General features: G+C 39.1%; 1 protein-coding gene across 1 annotated transcript; it reads left to right on the forward strand.

Annotated features, from left to right (window-relative positions):
* Positions 1-11,167: 11,167 nt before the first annotated feature.
* Positions 11,168-16,606, forward strand: LOC142233003 (uncharacterized). Its single transcript, XM_075303748.1, has one exon. It carries the CDS (start codon positions 11,168-11,170, stop codon positions 16,604-16,606), a length of 5,439 nt encoding a protein of 1,812 aa, XP_075159863.1.
* The last annotated feature ends 4,269 nt before the right edge of the window (positions 16,607-20,875 follow it).

Raw genomic sequence — 20,875 nt, forward strand, 5'->3', positions numbered from 1 at the left:
GCTTAGCTTTTCGTTTCGTTTCGTTTTTTTTTGTTTGCCTGTTTCCAAAAGTTTTGGTAAAAGTTATCATTCGCAGTGCACTCTAACTCAGTTGTAGATATAGAACCATAAAGTATTTCCATTGCCATGCCACAGCCATTGCAATGAAATAAACAGACATTTTACAGAAATGAAGTTGTTAATGGAGTACTCGAGTTTCTGCCAAGGATGGCAGCAGAATGTTAAGATGAAGGCATTTTGGTAAAGCATTTCTCTAGCGCTATTTGTAGGAGGACTTTCAAAAATAGTGGCCTATGAAACAGGTCTCTGAATTTATAATGAGTGTGTCCGTGCGTAAGTATGCGTTACGATTGCAAAGGATTCTCAGTGACTTGAAGGACATCATGAGGTTTGTACTGTTTGGTTTTTTGCATAAAGAAAAAAACTTTTAATTAAACATAGCTATATTCTGTGTTTTAATGTTTTCCCTTGTTTTCCTTCCCTCAGAAAATCTTTTATCAAGTTCCTCATCCTTAATGTCTTTGTCGCCATTAGTTTTAGTTTTTTTTTTTTGAAAACTACACTCAAAAGAAAAAACAAAAATACTTGGATCCAAAGATTTTGACTTTCCTTTAATGATTTTGGTATTGATTCCGAGTCAAAGATGCGGGTTCTTTAAAATAAGGACAATTTTTTTGCGACCAATATGTCTCTAAATCTAGGATATATAAAATTTAAATTAGGATACAGATCTCATTTATCGAATTTTCATTATCTTTTTCCGGTATATTAATAAAGATGTTTTTAAACTGACATTTGTTTGTACGTGAATACAAACAAATGTGAGTTTAACAAGTATATACGGCCGTAAGTTCGGCCAGGCCGAAGCTTATGTACCCTCCACCATGGATTGCGTAGAAACTTCTTCTAAACACTGTCATCCACAATTGAATTACTTGAGTTGCGGTAACGCTTGCCGATGGCAAGGTGTCTTAAAACCTACTAACACCGTCTTCTAAATTGTAAGTAAGTCCATACGTGGTATATATTAAATTCAACAAGTATGCTCGGCCGTAAGTTCGGCCACCATGGATTGCGTAGAAACTTCTACGAAAGACTGTCATCCACAATAGAATTACTTGGGTTGCGGTAACACTTGCCGATGGCAAGGTATCTTAAAACTTCCTAACGCCGTAATATATACCACATAGTCCATACGTGGTATATATTAAACTAAAAAAGGCCGATTAAATACGTATATAATTAAGTTTAAAGTTTCTATAGAAATAAAATTTTGACAAAATAAAATTTTGACAAAATTTTCAATAGAAGTAAAATTTGGAAAAAATTTTCTATAGAAATAAAATTTGGAAAAAAATTTCTATAGAAATAAAATTTTGACAACATTTTTTTTAGAAATAAAATTTTGACAAAATTTTCTATAGAAATAAAATGTTGACAAAATTTTCTATAGAAATAAAATGTTGACAAAATTTTCTATAGAAATAACATTTTGACAATGTTTTCTATAAAACTGAAAGTTTGGTAGATTATTTTTTGCTCGAGTGGCAACCATGATTATGAACCGATATGGACAAATTTTTGTGTGATTGGGGATCGGCTATATATAACTATAGACCGATATGGACCAATTATGGCATGGTTATAAGCGGCCTTATTCTAACACCACGTTGCAAATTTCAACCGGATCGGATGAATTTTGCTCCTCCAAGAGGCTCCGTAGATCAAATCTGGGGAACGGTTTATATGGGGGCTATATATAATTATGGACCGATATGGACCAATTCTTGCGTGTTTTTTAGAGACCACATTCTAACACCACGTTCCAAATTTCAACCGGATCGAATGAATTTAGCTCCTCCAAGAGGCTCCGGAGGACAAATCTGGGGATCGATTTATATGGGGGCTATATATAATTATGGACCGATATGGCCCAATTCTTGCATGGTTGTTAGAGACCATATACCAACATCATGTACCCAATTTCAGCCAGATCGGATAAAATTTGATTCTCTTAGAGGCTTCGTAATCCAAATCGGGGGATCGGCTTACATGGGGGTATATGTAATTATTGACCGAAGTGGACCAATTTTGGCATGGTAGTTAGAGACTATATACTAACACCATGTACCAAATTTCAGCCGGATCAGATGAAATTTGCTTCTCTTAGAGCAAACGCAAACCAAATTTGGGGGTCCGTTTATATGGGGGCTATACGTAAAAGTGGACCGATATGGCCCATTTACAATACCATCCGACCTACATCAATAACAACTGCTTGTGCCAAGTTTCAAGTCGATAGCTTGTTTCGTTCGGAAGTTAGCGTGATTTCAACAGACGGACGGACGGACGGACATACTCAGATCGACTCAGAATTTCACCACGACCCAGAATATATATACTTTATGGGGTCTTAGAGCAATATTTCGATGTGTTACAAACGGAATGACAAAGTTAATATACACCCATCCTATGGTCGAGGGTATAAAAAGACCGATTAAATACGTATATAATTCAGTTTGACAAAATTTTCTATAGAAATAAAATTTTGACAAAATTTTCTATAGAAATAAAATTTTAACAAAAATTTTTATAGAAATAAAATTTTGACCAAATTTTCGATAGAAATAAAGATTTGACAAAATTTTCTATAGAAATGAAATGTTAACAAAATTTTCTATAGAATTAAAATTTTGGTAGATTATTTTTGGCTCGAGTGGCAACCATGATTATAAACCGATATGGACCAATTTTTGTGTGATTGGGGATCGGCTATATAACTATAGACGGATATGGACCAATTTTGGTATGGTTGTTAGCGGCCATATACTAACACCACGTTCCAAATTTGAAACGGATCGGATGAATTTTGCTCCTCCAAGAGCCTCCGAAGTTCAAATCTGGAGAACGGTTTATATGTGGACTATATATAATTATGGACCGATGTGGACCAATTCTCGCACGGTTGTTAGAGACCATATACTAACACCATGTTCCGAATTTCAACTGGATCGGATGAAATTTGCTTCTCTTAGAGGCTCCGCAAGCCAAATCTGGGGATCGGATTATATGGGAGCTATATATAATTATGGACTGATGTGGACCAATTTTGCATGGTTGTTAGAGACCATATACCAACATCATCTACCCAATTTCAGCCGGATCGGATAAAATTTGCTTCCCTTTGAGGCTCCGCAAGCCAAATCTGGGGATCAGTTTATATGGGGGCTATATATAATTATGGACCGATGTCGACCAATTTTAGCATGGTTGTTAGAGACCATATACCAAAACTATGCACCAAATTTCAGCCGGATCGGATGAAATATGCTTCTATTTGAGGCTCCCCAAGCAAAATCTGGGGATCGGTTTATATGGGGGCTATAATAATTATAGACCGATATGGACCAATGTTTGCATGGTTGTTAGAGACCATATGCCAACACCATGTACCAAATTTCTGCCGGATCGGATGAAATATGCTTCTATTTGAGGCTCCGCAAGCCAAATCTGGGGATCGGTTTATATGGGGGCTTTAATTATAGACCGATGTTGACCTATATATAATTATGGACCGATATGGCCCAATTCTTGCATGGTTGTTAGAGACCATATACCAACATCATGTACCCAATTTCAGCCAGATCGGATAAAATTTGATTCTCTTAGAGGCTTCGTAATCCAAATCGGGGGATCGGCTTACATGGGGGTATATGTAATTATGGACCGAAGTGGACCAATTTTGGCATGGTAGTTAGAGACTATATACTAACACCATGTACCAAATTTCAGCCGGATCAGATGAAATTTGCTTCTCTTAGAGCAAACGCAAACCAAATTTGGGGGTCCGTTTATATGGGGGCTATACGTAAAAGTGGACCGATATGGCCCATTTACAATACCATCCGACCTACATCAATAACAACTGCTTGTGCCAAGTTTCAAGTCGATAGCTTGTTTCGTTCGGAAGTTAGCGTGATTTCAACAGACGGACGGACGGACGGACATACTCAGATCGACTCAGAATTTCACCACGACCCAGAATATATATACTTTATGGGGTCTTAGAGCAATATTTCGATGTGTTACAAACGGAATGACAAAGTTAATATACACCCATCCTATGGTCGAGGGTATAAAAAGACCGATTAAATACGTATATAATTCAGTTTGACAAAATTTTCTATAGAAATAAAATTTTGACAAAATTTTCTATAGAAATAAAATTTTAACAAAAATTTTTATAGAAATAAAATTTTGACCAAATTTTCGATAGAAATAAAGATTTGACAAAATTTTCTATAGAAATGAAATGTTAACAAAATTTTCTATAGAATTAAAATTTTGGTAGATTATTTTTGGCTCGAGTGGCAACCATGATTATAAACCGATATGGACCAATTTTTGTGTGATTGGGGATCGGCTATATAACTATAGACGGATATGGACCAATTTTGGTATGGTTGTTAGCGGCCATATACTAACACCACGTTCCAAATTTGAAACGGATCGGATGAATTTTGCTCCTCCAAGAGCCTCCGAAGTTCAAATCTGGAGAACGGTTTATATGTGGACTATATATAATTATGGACCGATGTGGACCAATTCTCGCACGGTTGTTAGAGACCATATACTAACACCATGTTCCGAATTTCAACTGGATCGGATGAAATTTGCTTCTCTTAGAGGCTCCGCAAGCCAAATCTGGGGATCGGATTATATGGGAGCTATATATAATTATGGACTGATGTGGACCAATTTTGCATGGTTGTTAGAGACCATATACCAACATCATCTACCCAATTTCAGCCGGATCGGATAAAATTTGCTTCCCTTTGAGGCTCCGCAAGCCAAATCTGGGGATCAGTTTATATGGGGGCTATATATAATTATGGACCGATGTCGACCAATTTTAGCATGGTTGTTAGAGACCATATACCAAAACTATGCACCAAATTTCAGCCGGATCGGATGAAATATGCTTCTATTTGAGGCTCCCCAAGCAACATCTGGGGATCGGTTTATATGGGGGCTATAATAATTATAGACCGATATGGACCAATGTTTGCATGGTTGTTAGAGACCATATGCCAACACCATGTACCAAATTTCTGCCGGATCGGATGAAATATGCTTCTATTTGAGGCTCCGCAAGCCAAATCTGGGGATCGGTTTATATGGGGGCTTTAATTATAGACCGATGTTGACCAATTTTTGCATGGTTGTTAGAGACCATATGCCAACACCATGTACCAAATTTCATCCGGATGGGATGAAATATGCTTCTCTTAGAAGCTCCGCAAGCCAAATCTGAGTTTATATGGGGGCTATACGTAAAAGTGGACCGATATGGCCTATTTTCAATACCATCCGACCTACATCAATAACAACTACTTGTGCAAAGTTTCAAGTCGATAGCTTGTTTCGTTCGGAAGTTTGCGTGATTTCAACAGACGGACGGACGGACGGACATGCTTAAATTGACTCAGAATTTCACCACGACCCAGTATATATATACTTTATGGGGTCTTAGAGCAATATTTCGATGTGTTGCAAACGGAATGACAATGTTAATATACCCCCATCCTAAAAATCTAAATTATGACGGATACTTCGAAGTAAAAAATATTTTCTTAATTCTAAAAAAAAAACTTTAAACCAAAGATGCTAAATCCTAAAAATAAGTCTTAGCCTATATTTGAATCGTTTTTATCTTAAATCTAAAGATTCAATATTTCAGTTAATTTAAGGACGATTTCTTTAAATCAAAAATGTGTTTCTTTACTTTAAGGAAAATGTGCCTTAGTTTAAAGACATGCAAATTTAACAAAGGGATGCAAATTTTCTAAATGTGTTTAATGAAAAAAATTTTTTAAGCAAAGATTATGAACTTTCTTTTAATTAAAATTTCATTATTTTAAAGAAATTTGTCCTTAATAGTGTATAAATTGCGCATCCTAAAATTGAGGTTGCGTAATCTTTAATATCACGTAAAATTTTTTTCAGTGTACATAACATCCTAATAAAAATTTAAATTAGCTGCATGAAATTGTCCAAATAAACCAATTAAGAAAACGGTAAAAATTCCGAGTGGCATATATCCTCAGCTATTGACTGTAGTCAAGAGATCTCCAGACAATGTTCAGTTTAAGTTTCTCTAAAAACTCTTCCTCTCATTGAGACCACAGCCGACGATATGGGAATTGGGTTGAATTAATTGGAGGTTAGGATAAGGCTCTTTATAGATACCAATTTTCCACAAAATAAGACAGAAGTGTTAAAAAACGAATCAAATGGTCAAGAAAGCAATATAAACCCAGCAAAAAAAATTGGAAGTTGTTCTAAAGGTGCAACTTTAAAAGCACTTCCAAATCTACCATCCCAAAGATGTTGTTTATTGTAACCACACAGGAAGTTCTTTTAATTCAATGTTTTTTTTCGATTTTTTTCGTGCTTTTAGTGGGTAATTTTAGCTTTTTTGGTTTCAAATAGGTTAAAAATAGAGTAAGAATTTAAAAAAAAAATGGTACAAAATATTTAAATTCTGTCGAAAAAAATTCTAAATCCATTCTGGAAAAAATGCGAAGTTTTGAAAATATTTGAGGTCACACGTTTCTGACAAGCATTAGAATGCATTAAAATTCGTAGAAAATTATAAAAATTATTTGTTTGGCAAAATATCGCAAAAGTTCTAAATTCACATCCAAAACACTGAATTCAAATCACAGTGATTGCATCTGCGTCAATTTTGCATCACTTCCGTAACAAAAATGAATATTTTCATCCTTTATGGGTAAAAGCAGCATGCATTACCGCAAAAAAAAAACTCAATTTTTTCTTCCGAAACGAAATTTTAGACAAAAAATATCGTTTCCCATTTGCTGTAAGGAAGTTTGTTTGGAAGAAAGTTATATTCTTTTTGTGATTAATGTTGATTCTTTTGCAAGATGTATTTCATAAAAACTAACGCCCATTTTCATGTAGCTCCGTTAGACTTTAACTGTCAGTTAACAGAAAGTAAATTGCAAAGATCTTTTCTCCAGTTAACTTTAACTGACAAATTTTTAGCAGTTAATCTCCTAACTGGCATATAGAATGTATAGGCAAGATGACACATATGTCCATAGATCGGTTTAAAATTTAGTTAGCTAACGTAGCACTAACGGAGCTTCATGAAAATGAGGGTAAGACTATTTAATTTCCTGGTTAATTGCATCTACCCTCACATTTTCTCAATTCCACGCAGTTTATTTAGTTCTTAGCACCTTTTTCTGTAATACAAAAAATTTAGAAGAAATTATTTGTTTTTATAATTTTCTTTAAATTTTCCTTTCGCCTCTACGGAGAATCGAAGCGCGGACTATACTAATTACAAGCCAACACACTATCCACTGGGCTGCGTAGCTGTTATTTTCACTAACAGATAATCATCGCTATAGCCATCAACACACAAGCAACGCATACAGTCAAACAGTTATATTTATAGGGCATCGTTTTGGGTGCCCACGAGCCGATGTAAAGAAACTTTATTTAACAGAAACATGCCTTTATGGTAGTTGGTCATTTTCTTAATAATACAACTTTTGGATTTTTTATACCCTCCACCATAGGATGGGGGTATATTAACTTTGTCATTCCATTTGTAACACATCGAAATATTGCTCTAAGACTTGAAACTTGGCACAAGTAGTTGTTATTGATGTAGGTCGGATGGTATTGCAAATGGGCCATATCGGTCCACTTTTACGTATAGCCCCCATATAAACGGACCCCCAGATTTGGCTTGCGGATCCTCTAAGAGAAGCAAATTTCATACGATCCGGCTGAAATTTGGTACATGGTGTCAACATATGATCTCTAACAACCATGCAAAAATTGATCCACATCAGTCCATACTTATATATAGCCCCGATATAAACCGATTCCCCGATTTGGCTTGCGGAGCCTCTAAGAGAAGCAACTTTCATCCGATACGGCTGAAATTTGGTACATGTTGTAAGTATAGGGTCTCTAACAACTATGCAAAAATTGGTCCACATCGGTCCATAAGTATATGTAGGCCCCATATAAACCGAACCCCCGATTTGGCTTGCGGAGCCCCCAAAAGAAGCAAATCCGATCCGGCTGAAATTTGGTAGATGTTGTAAGTATATGGTCTCTAACAACTATGCAAAAATTGGTCCACATCGGTCCATAACTATATATAGCCCCCATATAAACCGATCCCCATATTTGGCTTGCGGAGCCTCTTGGAAGACCAAAATTCATCAGATTCAGTTGAAATTTTGTACGTGATGTTAGTATATGGCATCCAACAACCATGCAGGAATTGGTTCATATCAGTCCATAATTATATATAGTCCACATATAAACCGATTCCCAGATTTGATCTCCGGTGCCTTTTGGAGAAGCAAAATTCATCCGATCTGGTTGAAATTTGGTACGTGGTGTTAGCCAAAAGTGGTCCATATCAGTCCATAATCATATATAGCCCCCATATAAACCGTTCCCGAGATTTGGTTTTGATGGCTCTTGGAGGAGCAAATTTCATCCGAGTCAGTTGAAATTTGGTACATTGTGCCGTTAACAACATATGGCCGTTAAAAACCATGCCTAACTAGGTCCATATCGGTCTATAGTTATATAAAGCCCTCAGATAAATCGATTCCCAATCACACAAAAATTGGTCCATATAAAGTTCATAATTGTATATAGCCCCCACACTTCAATTCTGGCTCTGGACGCACCGTGCAAAAGTCCATATCGATTCGTAATTATTTGTAGACTTACCTATACATACCTTTTATGTCTAATATATACCACGTATAGACTAACTCACAATTTAGAAAACAATGTTAAGAAGTTTTAAGATACCTTGCCATCGGTAAGTATTACCACAACCCAAGTAATTAGATTGTGGATTACAGTCTTCTATGCAATCCATGGTGGAGGGTACATAAGATTCGGTCTGGCCGAACTTACGGCCGTATATACTTGTTTTATTATACCCTGCGCCACACTGTGGAACAGGGTGTTATAAGTTAGTGCATATGTTTGTAACACCCAGAAGGAGACGAGATAGACACATGGTGTCTTTGGCAATAATGCTCAGGGTGGGTCCCTGAGTAGATATAACCATGTCCGTCTGTCTGTGAACACATTTTTGTGATCAAAGTCTAGGTCGCAATTTAAGTCCAATCGCCTTCAAATTTGGCACATGTTCCTAATTTGAGTCAGAATAGAACCCTATTGATTTTGGAATAAATCGGTTCAGATTTAGATATAGCTCCCATATATATCTTTCGCCCGATATGCACTAATATGGACCCAGCAGCCAGAGTTTTATACTAATTTGCATGAAATTTTGTACAAACATAACACTTAGCCGTATAGTCAAGTGTGCAAAATTTGATTGAAATCGGTTCAGATTTAGATATAGCTCCCATATATATCTTTCGCCCGATATGGACTTAGATGGCCCCAGAAGCCAGTGTTTAAGTTCGAGTAAAGATTAATTGGACTTAATAGTGTTCGTTAGAATTTGTATACTACTTTTTGGTACATCCCTGCCAGAGTAGAAATGTCATAATTTGAATATTAATTTATCTTGTCAAAAGCCCCGCCTTCCGCCATCTTGGTTGAGAGCATCTCTCACTTTACTTGTTATCGATAAGCCAATTGGTGCGGTTGCAAATTTATCCATATCGTTGGAAATTATAGGTAATATTGTTTACCATTAATTATAATAGAAAACACCTTAATAAAACCTTCTGCTCTTGTTATATATTGAAAATATTAAACTATCGTGTTTTTATTTTTCTCTATATTTCCATACTTTTCGCATTCGGCGAACATTTTGATCCATTCGTACCGGATAATTGGACTTCGGAGTGGAAGAATTGGTTTAACCGGTGTTTTTCTTGGTTTTTGTTATAGACACAGTCCACCTGACCTGGTCATCAATTTCACCTTAAACTCAAACCAATCAGTTCATCATCCTCAACATCTGTTTCATCGTTTTATAAGGTAAGTGCAGTGCATTTTCCCTTATAAAGTGAGTTCGCGGTCGGTGCAACAACAAATATAGTGGTCGTCCGTCCATTTAAAGAAAAAAAAAGGTTGTTTTACAACGCTACGCGATCGGTTTTTATTATAAATATTCCTAAAAGTGGTGTACAAGTTCAGTGGTATCAGTGAATATTAGTGTTTTTTTATTTAAAGTGGTTTATTTGCCTTTATTTGCGTGAAAATATCGTTTTTCATTGTTTTTAAGTAAATTTTCATTTGCCGACGGCAAAACGCATTCAAGGTTTTTGTTTTTGTATTTCCATTTTGACGTCTGTGCAAATAATTTCGGAGAGAAATAACTTAAAGTACATATTTTCACCACTTTCGTACACTAATATTCACTATACACATATATCACTCTCTTTGTTTCGTATATTCACCACTTTTTCGCGTTTTCTGTGCTGAAATTTCATTTGTTAATTATTGTTTCGTTCATTTGCATACATTTGAGAACATACAAAAGCTTTTATTTTGTTTTGTTCTCATCAGTGTTGCGCTCTTAGTCGATTGCTATAGTATAGTGACTAATCGGGCACATCTCGTACTATCGTGTTATCGGATATCGATCATCATTTGAATTCTTAAGGGGGCTATACACTACGTGTAATTCCCACATTAGAATTCAAGTTGAATTCAAAGGTTTGAATATTTCCCGGTTGGAATCGGGGCTTGAATTAAAACTCGGTATATTTTGAAACTTTTACGCTCTCACACTGAGAGAAATTATTCGATCATTCAAATATTTGGTAAATTTTGAATATTTATTGGACAGGTATTTATTATTATTGATTTATTTATACCTTTGTTTATTATTATTATTATTATAATTTTTCTTGTGTCAAGCGTTCGGGGGTAATATTTTGTGCACCCTACATTCAGTATTTTCGGTTTCTGGGAACGTTTGATCTTTTGTCGGATTTTCGCGAGTTGTGGACTCGAATTAATCTTTGTAACTCGAGTTACTTTTGCGTATTTTGCTATTTTTATTGAACGGAACCTTGTCTGAGTTTGGTAATTTTATTGGCCGTTGCTTCTTGGCTATATTGTAATTTCGTATTTGGTTACATTCTTCAATTTGGTAGTTGAACGTAAAGTTAGAATGTCTGTATCTCCCTTTGATCGCTTTATTCGCGTTTCGGACGCTCTTATTAAATTCCACGCCCATTTTAATGCCATGAAAGATGAGGAGTTAGACGTCTATAGCCTCGAGATTCGAAGTGAGGAATTGGGGAAGTTGTGGACAAAGGTTCAGGATTGCTTTGAGGAATGCGTGGCTAGTTTACAGGGTGCCGGAACAACGCAAACGAGCGATATTGAATCGGTGGACGGGAAATATGACGCGTCCCATCAGGCTTATATGAATTGTTTGTCCGCGATAAATCGAAAATTGGGCCAGTTTCGTCGGTCACGTAGATCATCGATCACTTCGTCTGCGTCTTCGGTCGTTGCAGCATCGAGACGGAGTATCGGGTCTCATAAATCGACTCAAGGATCCGAAGCGATTTGGGCTAATAACGCGACTACTTCGATACCGGCTGATCGGGATGGGCAGTCGCTGCCTAATGGCAAAGCCGGGTTTAGGGGTGAAGTGGCCGTTAGTGGCCCTCCACTTTGTGATATGGTTCACAATTTGGCGTTGCCACCGTGCGATACGGATGTATTTGAGGGCAATTTTCTAGACTGGCCTACATTCCGGGATTTGTTTCAAGCAGTTTATGTTAACAATTCAAGATTAACGGACGTCGAGCGTTTGTGTCATCTTGTGCGGAAGACCAGTGGCGAAGCTAGGGAAATTGTCTCGAAGTTTCCGCTGACACATCGAAGTTTTGCCCTCGCGTGGAAGGCCCTCGTTGATGCATACGACAATAAGCGGGTTCTAGTTCACAATCAACTTAAGTCTCTCTTTGCAATTTCGGCAGTATCGGTAGAGACAAGTGCGGGTTTGAAATCGATTCAACGTGGAATCAATGGCTGTCTTTCGGCATTGAATACGTACGAAGTTTCGACCGATAATTGGGACCAGATACTCGTTTTTATTTGCCTTCAACGTTTGCCGCGGCTCACACAGACTCTTTGGGAGCAGAGTGTTAGGGACAAATCAGCCCTTTCGTCGTGGGCGGATTTAGACGCTTTTTTGTCCGAAAGGGTTCGTACGTTGATGTGTTTGCATGATTTGCGGGAAGACACGTCTTCGAAGCGTTCTCAGGAAAAGAAGGTAAAAGCGCATTTTACCAATGCGTCTTCTTCTAAATCGTCGCGTGCTTCGTCGGAATCTAAGTGCGTTATTTGTCCTAAACATAATCATAGACTTTCGGCTTGCGTTAAATTTGGTAAACTCTCGGTATCGGAACGTTACATAGTGGTAAAACGTAACCGGTTGTGCTTGAATTGCTTAATGAAAGGTCATGAGATGAAGGATTGTCCAAGACAATATTCGTGTGTAAAATGTAATTCGAGACATCATTCGCTATTGCATCGCGATTCTACGCCGTCTAATAGCGCGACTTCGGCGACGGGTTCGACCAACACCTTGTCGAGTTCAGCGGCTAGTTTTCAACCGAGAACTATGCCTTCGGTTGATCAGCCGCAACCTTCTACCTCGTCGGCGTGCCTACCTCGCCAGGCATTTCATACGACGCAAAATAGGGCCGTGCTTTTGGGAACTGCGATGATTAATATCATGCACGATGGGGTTTCATATCCGGCACGCGCTTTGATTGACCCCGCTTCAGAATCTTCGTTTCTGACGGAACGCTTTCGAAATCGGGTGAAACTACCGGTTCACGCGGCTAATGTTACAATTTCGGGGGTAAATAGCGCAATTTCGGCCAAATCGAGTAAAATGTGTAATTTGAAAATCGGATCTCCACTCAACGCGTCGGTTTTGTTGGAAACTATGGCTATAGTGCTCCAATCTATATCCGGGAATTTACCTTCCTTTACGGTGTCGCAGGAAGTTTTGTCTCAGATTCCGGATATTCGCTTAGCTGATCCGAATCTTTTCGTGTCGAGACCGGTCGATATTCTACTAGGCGCTGACTTGTACCCGAGAATACTATTAGAAGGTTGCCGGCAGATTGCGGCTCAATCATTGATAGCACAGAACAGTGTTTTCGGCTGGCTAGTAACGGGTCCGATTTCTACATCGCAAATTCAAACATTTACTACGACTATAGCGGTTGATGAAGAGGAAAATTTAGATAGAACACTTTTACGGTTTTGGGAGTTGGAGGAAACACCACGTAAAGGGGTTTTGTCCCCCTCCGATAAGTTCTGTGAGGAAAATTACGTTCGGACAACGCGCAGAGATTCGGAAGGTAGATATATAGTTACACTTCCGCTAAAGGAAGAGCTCGGTCCTCGTGGATATTTGGGTGAGTCCCGAACAACTGCTTTGAGGCAATTTTATCGTAATGAATCGTCATTATCGAAAAGGCCGGACGTGAAATCAGTTTATGATAGTGTTGTTAAAGAATATTTGCATTTGGATCACATGAGGCCAGTATCCGCCATTTCTGCAAGTGATACACTTTCGTGTTATCTTCCACATCATCCTGTCATTAACCTCGAGAAGAAGACTTCCAAACTTCGCGTCGTATTTAATGCGTCTAATAAAACGTCCAACGGGAATAGTCTTAACGATATCCTTCACGTAGGTCCCACTTTGCAGCAGGACTTAGTCCTTCTTATTATGCGATGGCGACTATTTAAATACGTGTTCAACTGCGATATTACACAGATGTATAGGCAGATTCGAGTGGACTCTTCTCATGCTCCGTTGCAGAGAATTGTTTTTAGGGATTCTCCGACAAGGACAGTCCAGGACTATGAACTACAAACGGTGACCTTCGGTGTAAACTGTGCACCATATCTCGCGATACGGACACTGTTACAGTTAGCTGAAGACACTGAGGAGGAGTTTCCACTCGCGGCCGATATATTACGTAAATGTATGTACGTTGATGACGTTTTGACCGGAACTCATGACCTTGAAACTGCGATAATGGCTCGGGATCAATTAATCGCGGCGCTTGCGACGGCTAAATTTGAACTGCGGAAATGGACATCGAATTATAGAGAAATTTTAGATTCACTACCGCCGGAATATTTGGTTGATGCTCAATTGCTGGCATTTGTCGAGGCTAGCAATTCGAAACCATTGGGTGTGAGATGGAATGCTCAATTGGATGCATTCTACTTCGCGGTCGAGCCTATAGCAAAAAGGTGTGGATACACTAAACGGGAAGTGTTGTCGGCTATCGCGAAATTATTCGACCCTGTCGGTTGGTTAGGTCCAGTGATAATTGTGGCAAAGATTATCATGCAGAAGGTTTGGCTTGATCGCGTCGGCTGGGATGAAATACTGCCTTCGGCAACGGCATCCGAGTGGGAAAAATTTGTAGATAGTTATCCGGATGTCAATTCGATAAATATTCCTCGGTGGATTCGTTACACACCGTGCACTTCGGCCGAGCTTCACGTATTTTCAGATGCCTCGGCTAAGGCATACGCGGGGGTAGTATATATTCGAGTTTTGGCCCCAAATGGCGAGATTGTCGTTAATTTGCTATCGTGCAAGACGAAAGTTGCTCCGTTGAAATCGGTTTCTTTGCCTCGTTTGGAGCTTTGCGGCGCTGTTTTAGCGTCCGAACTCGCAAGAACGGTCATTCGAGAAATCGGTATTGATTTTGGTCGAATTTATTGTTGGACGGATTCGACTATTGTACTAGCCTGGTTAAAGAAAACGCCTTCGGCTTGGACAACATTTGTCGCGAATAGGGTATGTCGCATTCAGGAGAACGTCGGTGGTACGAATTGGTATCATGTGAGGTCGGAGGATAATCCTGCTGATCTTGGCAGCCGCGGTGTGTCCCCTTCGGATTTGGCCGCCTCTCGACTTTGGTGGCATGGGCCTCAGTGGCTATCGTGTAGTCAATCGGAATGGCCGGTTCGTGACACTTCCTCTTTTGACACCGACGTAGAAATTCGGTCTGTGAAGGCACATGCTTCTTTCGTTAATTCATACGAGGATGTTCTCGATAGATTTTCTTCTCTGGATAGAGCGCTGCGTGTTATCTCATATGTTATGAGATTCTTTTATCGGACGCATCCCGCTCATAGGCGTGATTGTAGCTATGCGGATCACAGTTTATCATCGTCTGAGATTAGGGCAACTAAAAGTCGCTTGATAGTGCTTGCTCAAAAAATGAATTATGGTAATGAATATAAGGACTTGATGGATAGGTCTTCGTTAGGTACTGGCAGTTCACTTGTTTCTTTGAACCCGTTCCTTGATGAAATGGGTGTAATGCGGATGTATGGTCGTTTGAGCCGCTCGCCTATTCTTTCGTATTCGGAGCGGCACCCTATAATTTTGCCCTACAGCTGTCGATTCACGAAGCTTTTGGTGGAATTTGTTCATTTGATTTCCATTCATGGAGGAAATCAGTTGATGTTGCGTATTCTTCGTATAGAATACTGGATACCTCGGGTGAGGAATCTTATTCGTTCGGTTATACATAGGTGTAAACCATGTCTTTTGGAGAGGAAACGGGTTTGTAGTCAGGTGATGGCTCCTCTTCCTCCGGAAAGAACTGTTCTCGACAGACCTTTTACTACGACTGGCGTAGACTATGCAGGCCCCTTTGAGGTGAAGTCGTTCACCGGACGTTATTGTCGCATAACTAAAGGTTATGTGTGCGTTTTCGTGTGTTTTGCTACTAGGGCGATTCATTTGGAAGCGGTTTCCGACTTGTCGACTGCCGGCTTTCTTGCGGCATTTCATAGGTTTGTTGCTCGTCGGGGTTGTCCTGCGACCATTTTCTCGGACAATGGGACAAATTTTGTCGGTGCGTCGCGTGAGCTTGAACGAAATTTCCGGGATGTAATTAGGGGAAGCAGTGATGTCGTGTCCTCTAAGTTTGCACACCAGAGCCTATCGTGGCGATTTATCCCAGCTGGTGCGCCTCATATGGGAGGCCTTTGGGAAGCTGGGGTGAAGAGTTTTAAGTTGCATTTCAGAAGGCAAATAGGGAATGTTCGTTTCACGTTTGAAGAGTTTTCGACGGTGTTGGCTCGTATTGAGGCTTGTTTGAATTCAAGACCTCTTTGTCCCCAATCGGATAACCCGCAGGAGCTTGACGCTTTGACACCGGGTCATTTTCTTATAGGTGCCCCTCTACTCGCCCCTGCTGAGCCAGTTATAACCGAACAGCCTCTTTCGTTGGTGAATCGGTTTCGTAAGGTACAGGCTCTTGCACAACAGTTTTGTGTACGTTGGAAAGAGGAATATTTGAAGAATCTGCATATGAGATATAAGTGGAAATTTCCTCAGCGCGATGTTATGGTAAATGACCTAGTCGTTATTCGTCATGAACAGCTTCCACCAACTTCTTGGAAATTAGGTCGAGTCGTGTCGGTTCACCCGGGCGTAGATGGTCACATTCGGGTCGCGGATATACGTACGGAGAATGGCGTTGTAAGACGACCTATAGCTAAGTTGGTCTCATTGACCGACACTTCGGCGAACTCTTTGTAATTCGTATATTTTCTCGCAGTATCATGGAAAATACCTCGTGCTTCGCTGACGACTTTGAAAATTTCGAGGTTATTATGGATCAATCGGATGATGATACTGCGTGCCCCCTTGATATGTCGGCGGTCGAACGGGCATTGTTGGAGGAGCCGATGGCGATACCGTCGCCTGCCATTCCGGAGGTTCAGCTATCGCCCCAAGAAATTGAGAGTCCACCTCCGGTAGTTGTGGATGAGCCCGTGGTGGCGCCTGCTGTAGTAGAGGCTACTGATGTTGGTCGAACTCCTGCTCAATTGGTTTGCAGGGTTTGTGGAGGTCGTCACGCATTGCGGCGGTGTCGGAAGTTCCTCTCTCTTTCGATTGAGAAGAGGATACGTATGGTGGTACGACATCGCTATTGCTACAGATGTCTAGCACAGACCCACCAGTCGAAGGATTGTCCTAGCCGGCGTAGGTGCCCCAGTTGCTCCGGGGACCACAATGTTTTGTTACACGCTGCGGCTGTGGCGCCTCGAATTGAACATGGGAGCTCGAGGTCTGCTCAGCGGATTCGTAGTGGGAACCATACGAATCGTCCGTCCGATCTTGCTGTGGCACGGTCATATTCCGATTTTGGCGGCGTCGGAGTTCTGCCTCTGCAGAATGTCGTTACTCTGGCGCCCAGCCTCGTAGTCCGCGTGTCCCCCCATGGTGTGTCCGTTCCGGTCCGTGCAGTAATCGACAACTGCGCGCGCCAAAGCCAAATCTGTCGTTCTATGGTCGAGAACTTAGGGCTACCGGTTACAAATATTGAGGGGGTCCAATTTTGCCGGTTGACAGTATCGTCCGCTTATGATCCAGAGCAGCGACTGACGTTTACTGCTCGTGTGCACGATCTAGGTCGTGTGTTGACCCCCGCCGAAGCCGTGCCAGAACGGATCAAGGAATCCTTTTTGGGATTACCTTTGGCAGATCCGCAATTTTACCGAGTGGGACGGGTTGCGATCGTTTTTGGTCCTGAGGTGTATGGGCGAATCATAACACATAGGGTGTATACGTCGCCCGGTCTCCCGGTGGCTCATTATACAATCTTCGGTTGGGTTCTGTCCGGGTTGTGTAACTGCTAGGGTAAATGCGCGAGAGCCCCCCTTTTGGGTTCTAACGGCCCCCTTTTGGCCATCGTTTTATTGTATCTCTTCGCGAGAGCCCCCTTTTTGGGGTTCTAACGGGTCCCCTTTTGACCCATCGATATATTGTCGCGAGAGCCCCCCTTTTGGGTTCTACCAGGTCCCCTTCTGACCTTACGTAATTATTTTTATTAGTTTTTTTTTGTAATCTAGTCTTAGGTTGAATTTGAAAAGATAAATGAATTAATAAATTGGATTTATGGTAAATGAACTGAAGGAAACTCACTTTGCACTGCACTTAGCCTCATTTTGTATTTTAAGTTTAGTTTTAGTTACAACATACCTTGATGTTGCAAGGCGGCCGGCAATGTTTAAGTTCGAGTAAAGATTAATTGGACTTAATAGTGTTCGTTAGAATTTGTATACTACTTTTTGGTACATCCCTGCCAGAGTAGAAATGTCATAATTTGAATATTAATTTATCTTGTCAAAAGCCCCGCCTTCCGCCATCTTGGTTGAGAGCATCTCTCACTTTACTTGTTATCGATAAGCCAATTGGTGCGGTTGCAAATTTATCCATATCGTTGGAAATTATAGGTAATATTGTTTACCATTAATTATAATAGAAAACACCTTAATAAAACCTTCTGCTCTTGTTATATATTGAAAATATTAAACTATCGTGTTTTTTGGCCGAATTTGGTTGAAATTTTGCACTAGGAGTACAATTAGTAGTATAGTCAAGTGTGCAAAATTTGATTGAAATCGGTTCAGATTTAGATATAGCTCCCATATACATCTTACGCCCGATATGGACTAATATGGTCCTAAAAGCCAGAGTTTTGGCCCAATTTGGTTGAAATTTTGCACAGGGAGTAGATTTAGCATTTTAGCTATGCGCGCCAAATTTGGTTGAAATCGATTCAGATTTAGATATAGCTCCCATATATATCTTTCGCCCGATATGCACTTATATGGACCCAGAAGCCAGAGTTGTATCCCGATTAGCTTGAAATTTTGCACAAGGAGTAAAATTGGTAGTATAAGCATGTGTGCCAAATTTGATTGAAATCGGTTCAGATTTAGATATAGCTTCCATATATATTTTTCGCCCGATATGGACTTATGTGGCCCCAGAAGCCAGAGTTTTGGCCCAATTTGATTGAAATTTTGCACTAGGAATACAATTAGTAATATAGTCATGTGTGCCAAATTTGATTGAAATCGGTTCTGATTTAGATATAGCTCCCATATATATGTTTTTCTGATTTCGACAAACATGGTCAAAATACCAACGTTTTCCTTGTTAAATCGCCACTGCTTAGTCGAAAAGTTGTAAAAATGACTCTAATTTTCCTAAACTTCTAATACATATATATCGAGCGATAAATCATAAATAAACTTTTGCGAAGTTTCCTTAAAATTGCTTCAGATTTAAATGTTTCCCATATTTTTTTACTAAAATTGTGTTCCACCCTAGTGCATTAGCCAGCTTAAATTTTGAGTCTATAGATTTTGTAAAAGTCTATCAAATTCTGTCCAAATCGAGTGATATATAAATGTATGTATTTGGGACAAACCTTTATATATAGCACCCAACACATTTGACGGATGTGATATGGTATCGAAAACTTAGATCTACAAAGTGGTGCAGGGCCGACTTTAGACTTTCCTTACTTATTTTATTATTTATTAGAAGTTGTTCCAATTTTTTCCACTTCCGATGGAGTTCTTTCTCTTAGAAAATACGCTATTTGGCGGTTTAAAATCAAAATTTAAATCATTGTCAATTAAATGTCGCTAAAAAAGTAGAGAGAAGTAACAAAAACGTAAAAAAGATGTAAGGAAAGTCTAAAGTCGTGTGGGGCCGACTATAACATACCCTGCACTTTCTAGAATACATATAAGCTGTCATATACAAAATCAATAGACTTAAAATTTAAGTCGGCTAATGCCCTGGCGTGGAACACAATGTTAGTAAACAAATAAACAGACGCCATGTCCGTCTAGATCGACTCAGAAGCCGGCTCTGAGCATTATTGCCAAAGACACCATGTGTCTGTATCGTCTGACAAGTCCATGTAACATAATATTCATTGGAGATGATTCAAGTTTGCACTACGTCCGGATCATAAGTTGGGGGTCCAAACTACTCCTTTGGAAGTTCTTTATTTGCTGGGCAGTGATGTGTGCAGTCTGCACACTTGTTCTCCCAATAAAAGATAGCAAAATTCTATATTTTCTTTAAATGGCCTCACGCTACAGTTTTCTATAACGTCATAAAATTTAGCTCAATTTATTTTTTCAACAGTGGTTTATCCCTCTACTAATAATGCTGGTGACATTTCTGAGTGTTTCACAGCTTTTCGAAGTGTTTTGTTTTTTAGTTCAGAGTTGAGGTATGTATGTGAGCGAATTTATACATACGACACATCTAATTTATTTATAACATAGAGTTGAATTTTAGTTTGTCCTACATGGCCATGACTATGTGGATGGTGAAGCCTCCATTAATTTCAAGTAAAAATTTTTGTTTTGGAGTTGTTTGGTTATTTTATCCGCCATACAATTCCATTCCCCATACCCCAGGCAAAGTTTTGACATTTTTATTTTATAAAATACCGACAACAACGACCCACTAAAGAGGTTATTTTCTCTACTTCAGTTTTGGTGGCATAGATTGAGCTGTAAGTTGTAAAGTTACAAAAGTAAGTTTGAAATTGTTTTGCATTTAGTCAAGATGAAAGATAAACACTCTAGACATTCTATGAACCAATTGAGGAAGAGGAAAGTGCAAAACCCTATGAAGTCATTAGCAGTATTCTAGGAGAGAGAGATAGCTTTAAGTCCATACTACGAACAATTTTAATGACTTCCTATCATAGGAATTTTAATTAGTAAATAAGATACAAAAAAATGTAGCCAACGAATGAAACTAATATAAATTAATAATCTCAGTTTTTTATTATAGTAATATTTTGAATTTTTCTTTTTTTCTTTTCATTATTTTTCCTAAATAAATTTTTAGGAAACTTTCAAGCGTTGCTGCTTAAATACAAAGGACAAAAATGGCACTTTGTTAGAAATATAAAATAACTATATTTTATATTTTTTTCAATTATTTATTTAATAAAATTTATCTTTTTAAACTTATTTCTGTAAAATG

Source organism: Haematobia irritans, chromosome 1 (genome assembly GCF_050003625.1).
Source record: "Haematobia irritans isolate KBUSLIRL chromosome 1, ASM5000362v1, whole genome shotgun sequence".
In the NCBI taxonomy this organism is placed as follows: domain Eukaryota; kingdom Metazoa; phylum Arthropoda; class Insecta; order Diptera; family Muscidae; genus Haematobia; species Haematobia irritans.

Coding starts and splice junctions, on each gene's coding strand:
- LOC142233003 (XM_075303748.1), top strand. CDS start 11,168: ATGTCTGTATCTCCCTTTGATCGCTTTATTCGCGTTTCGGACGCTCTT.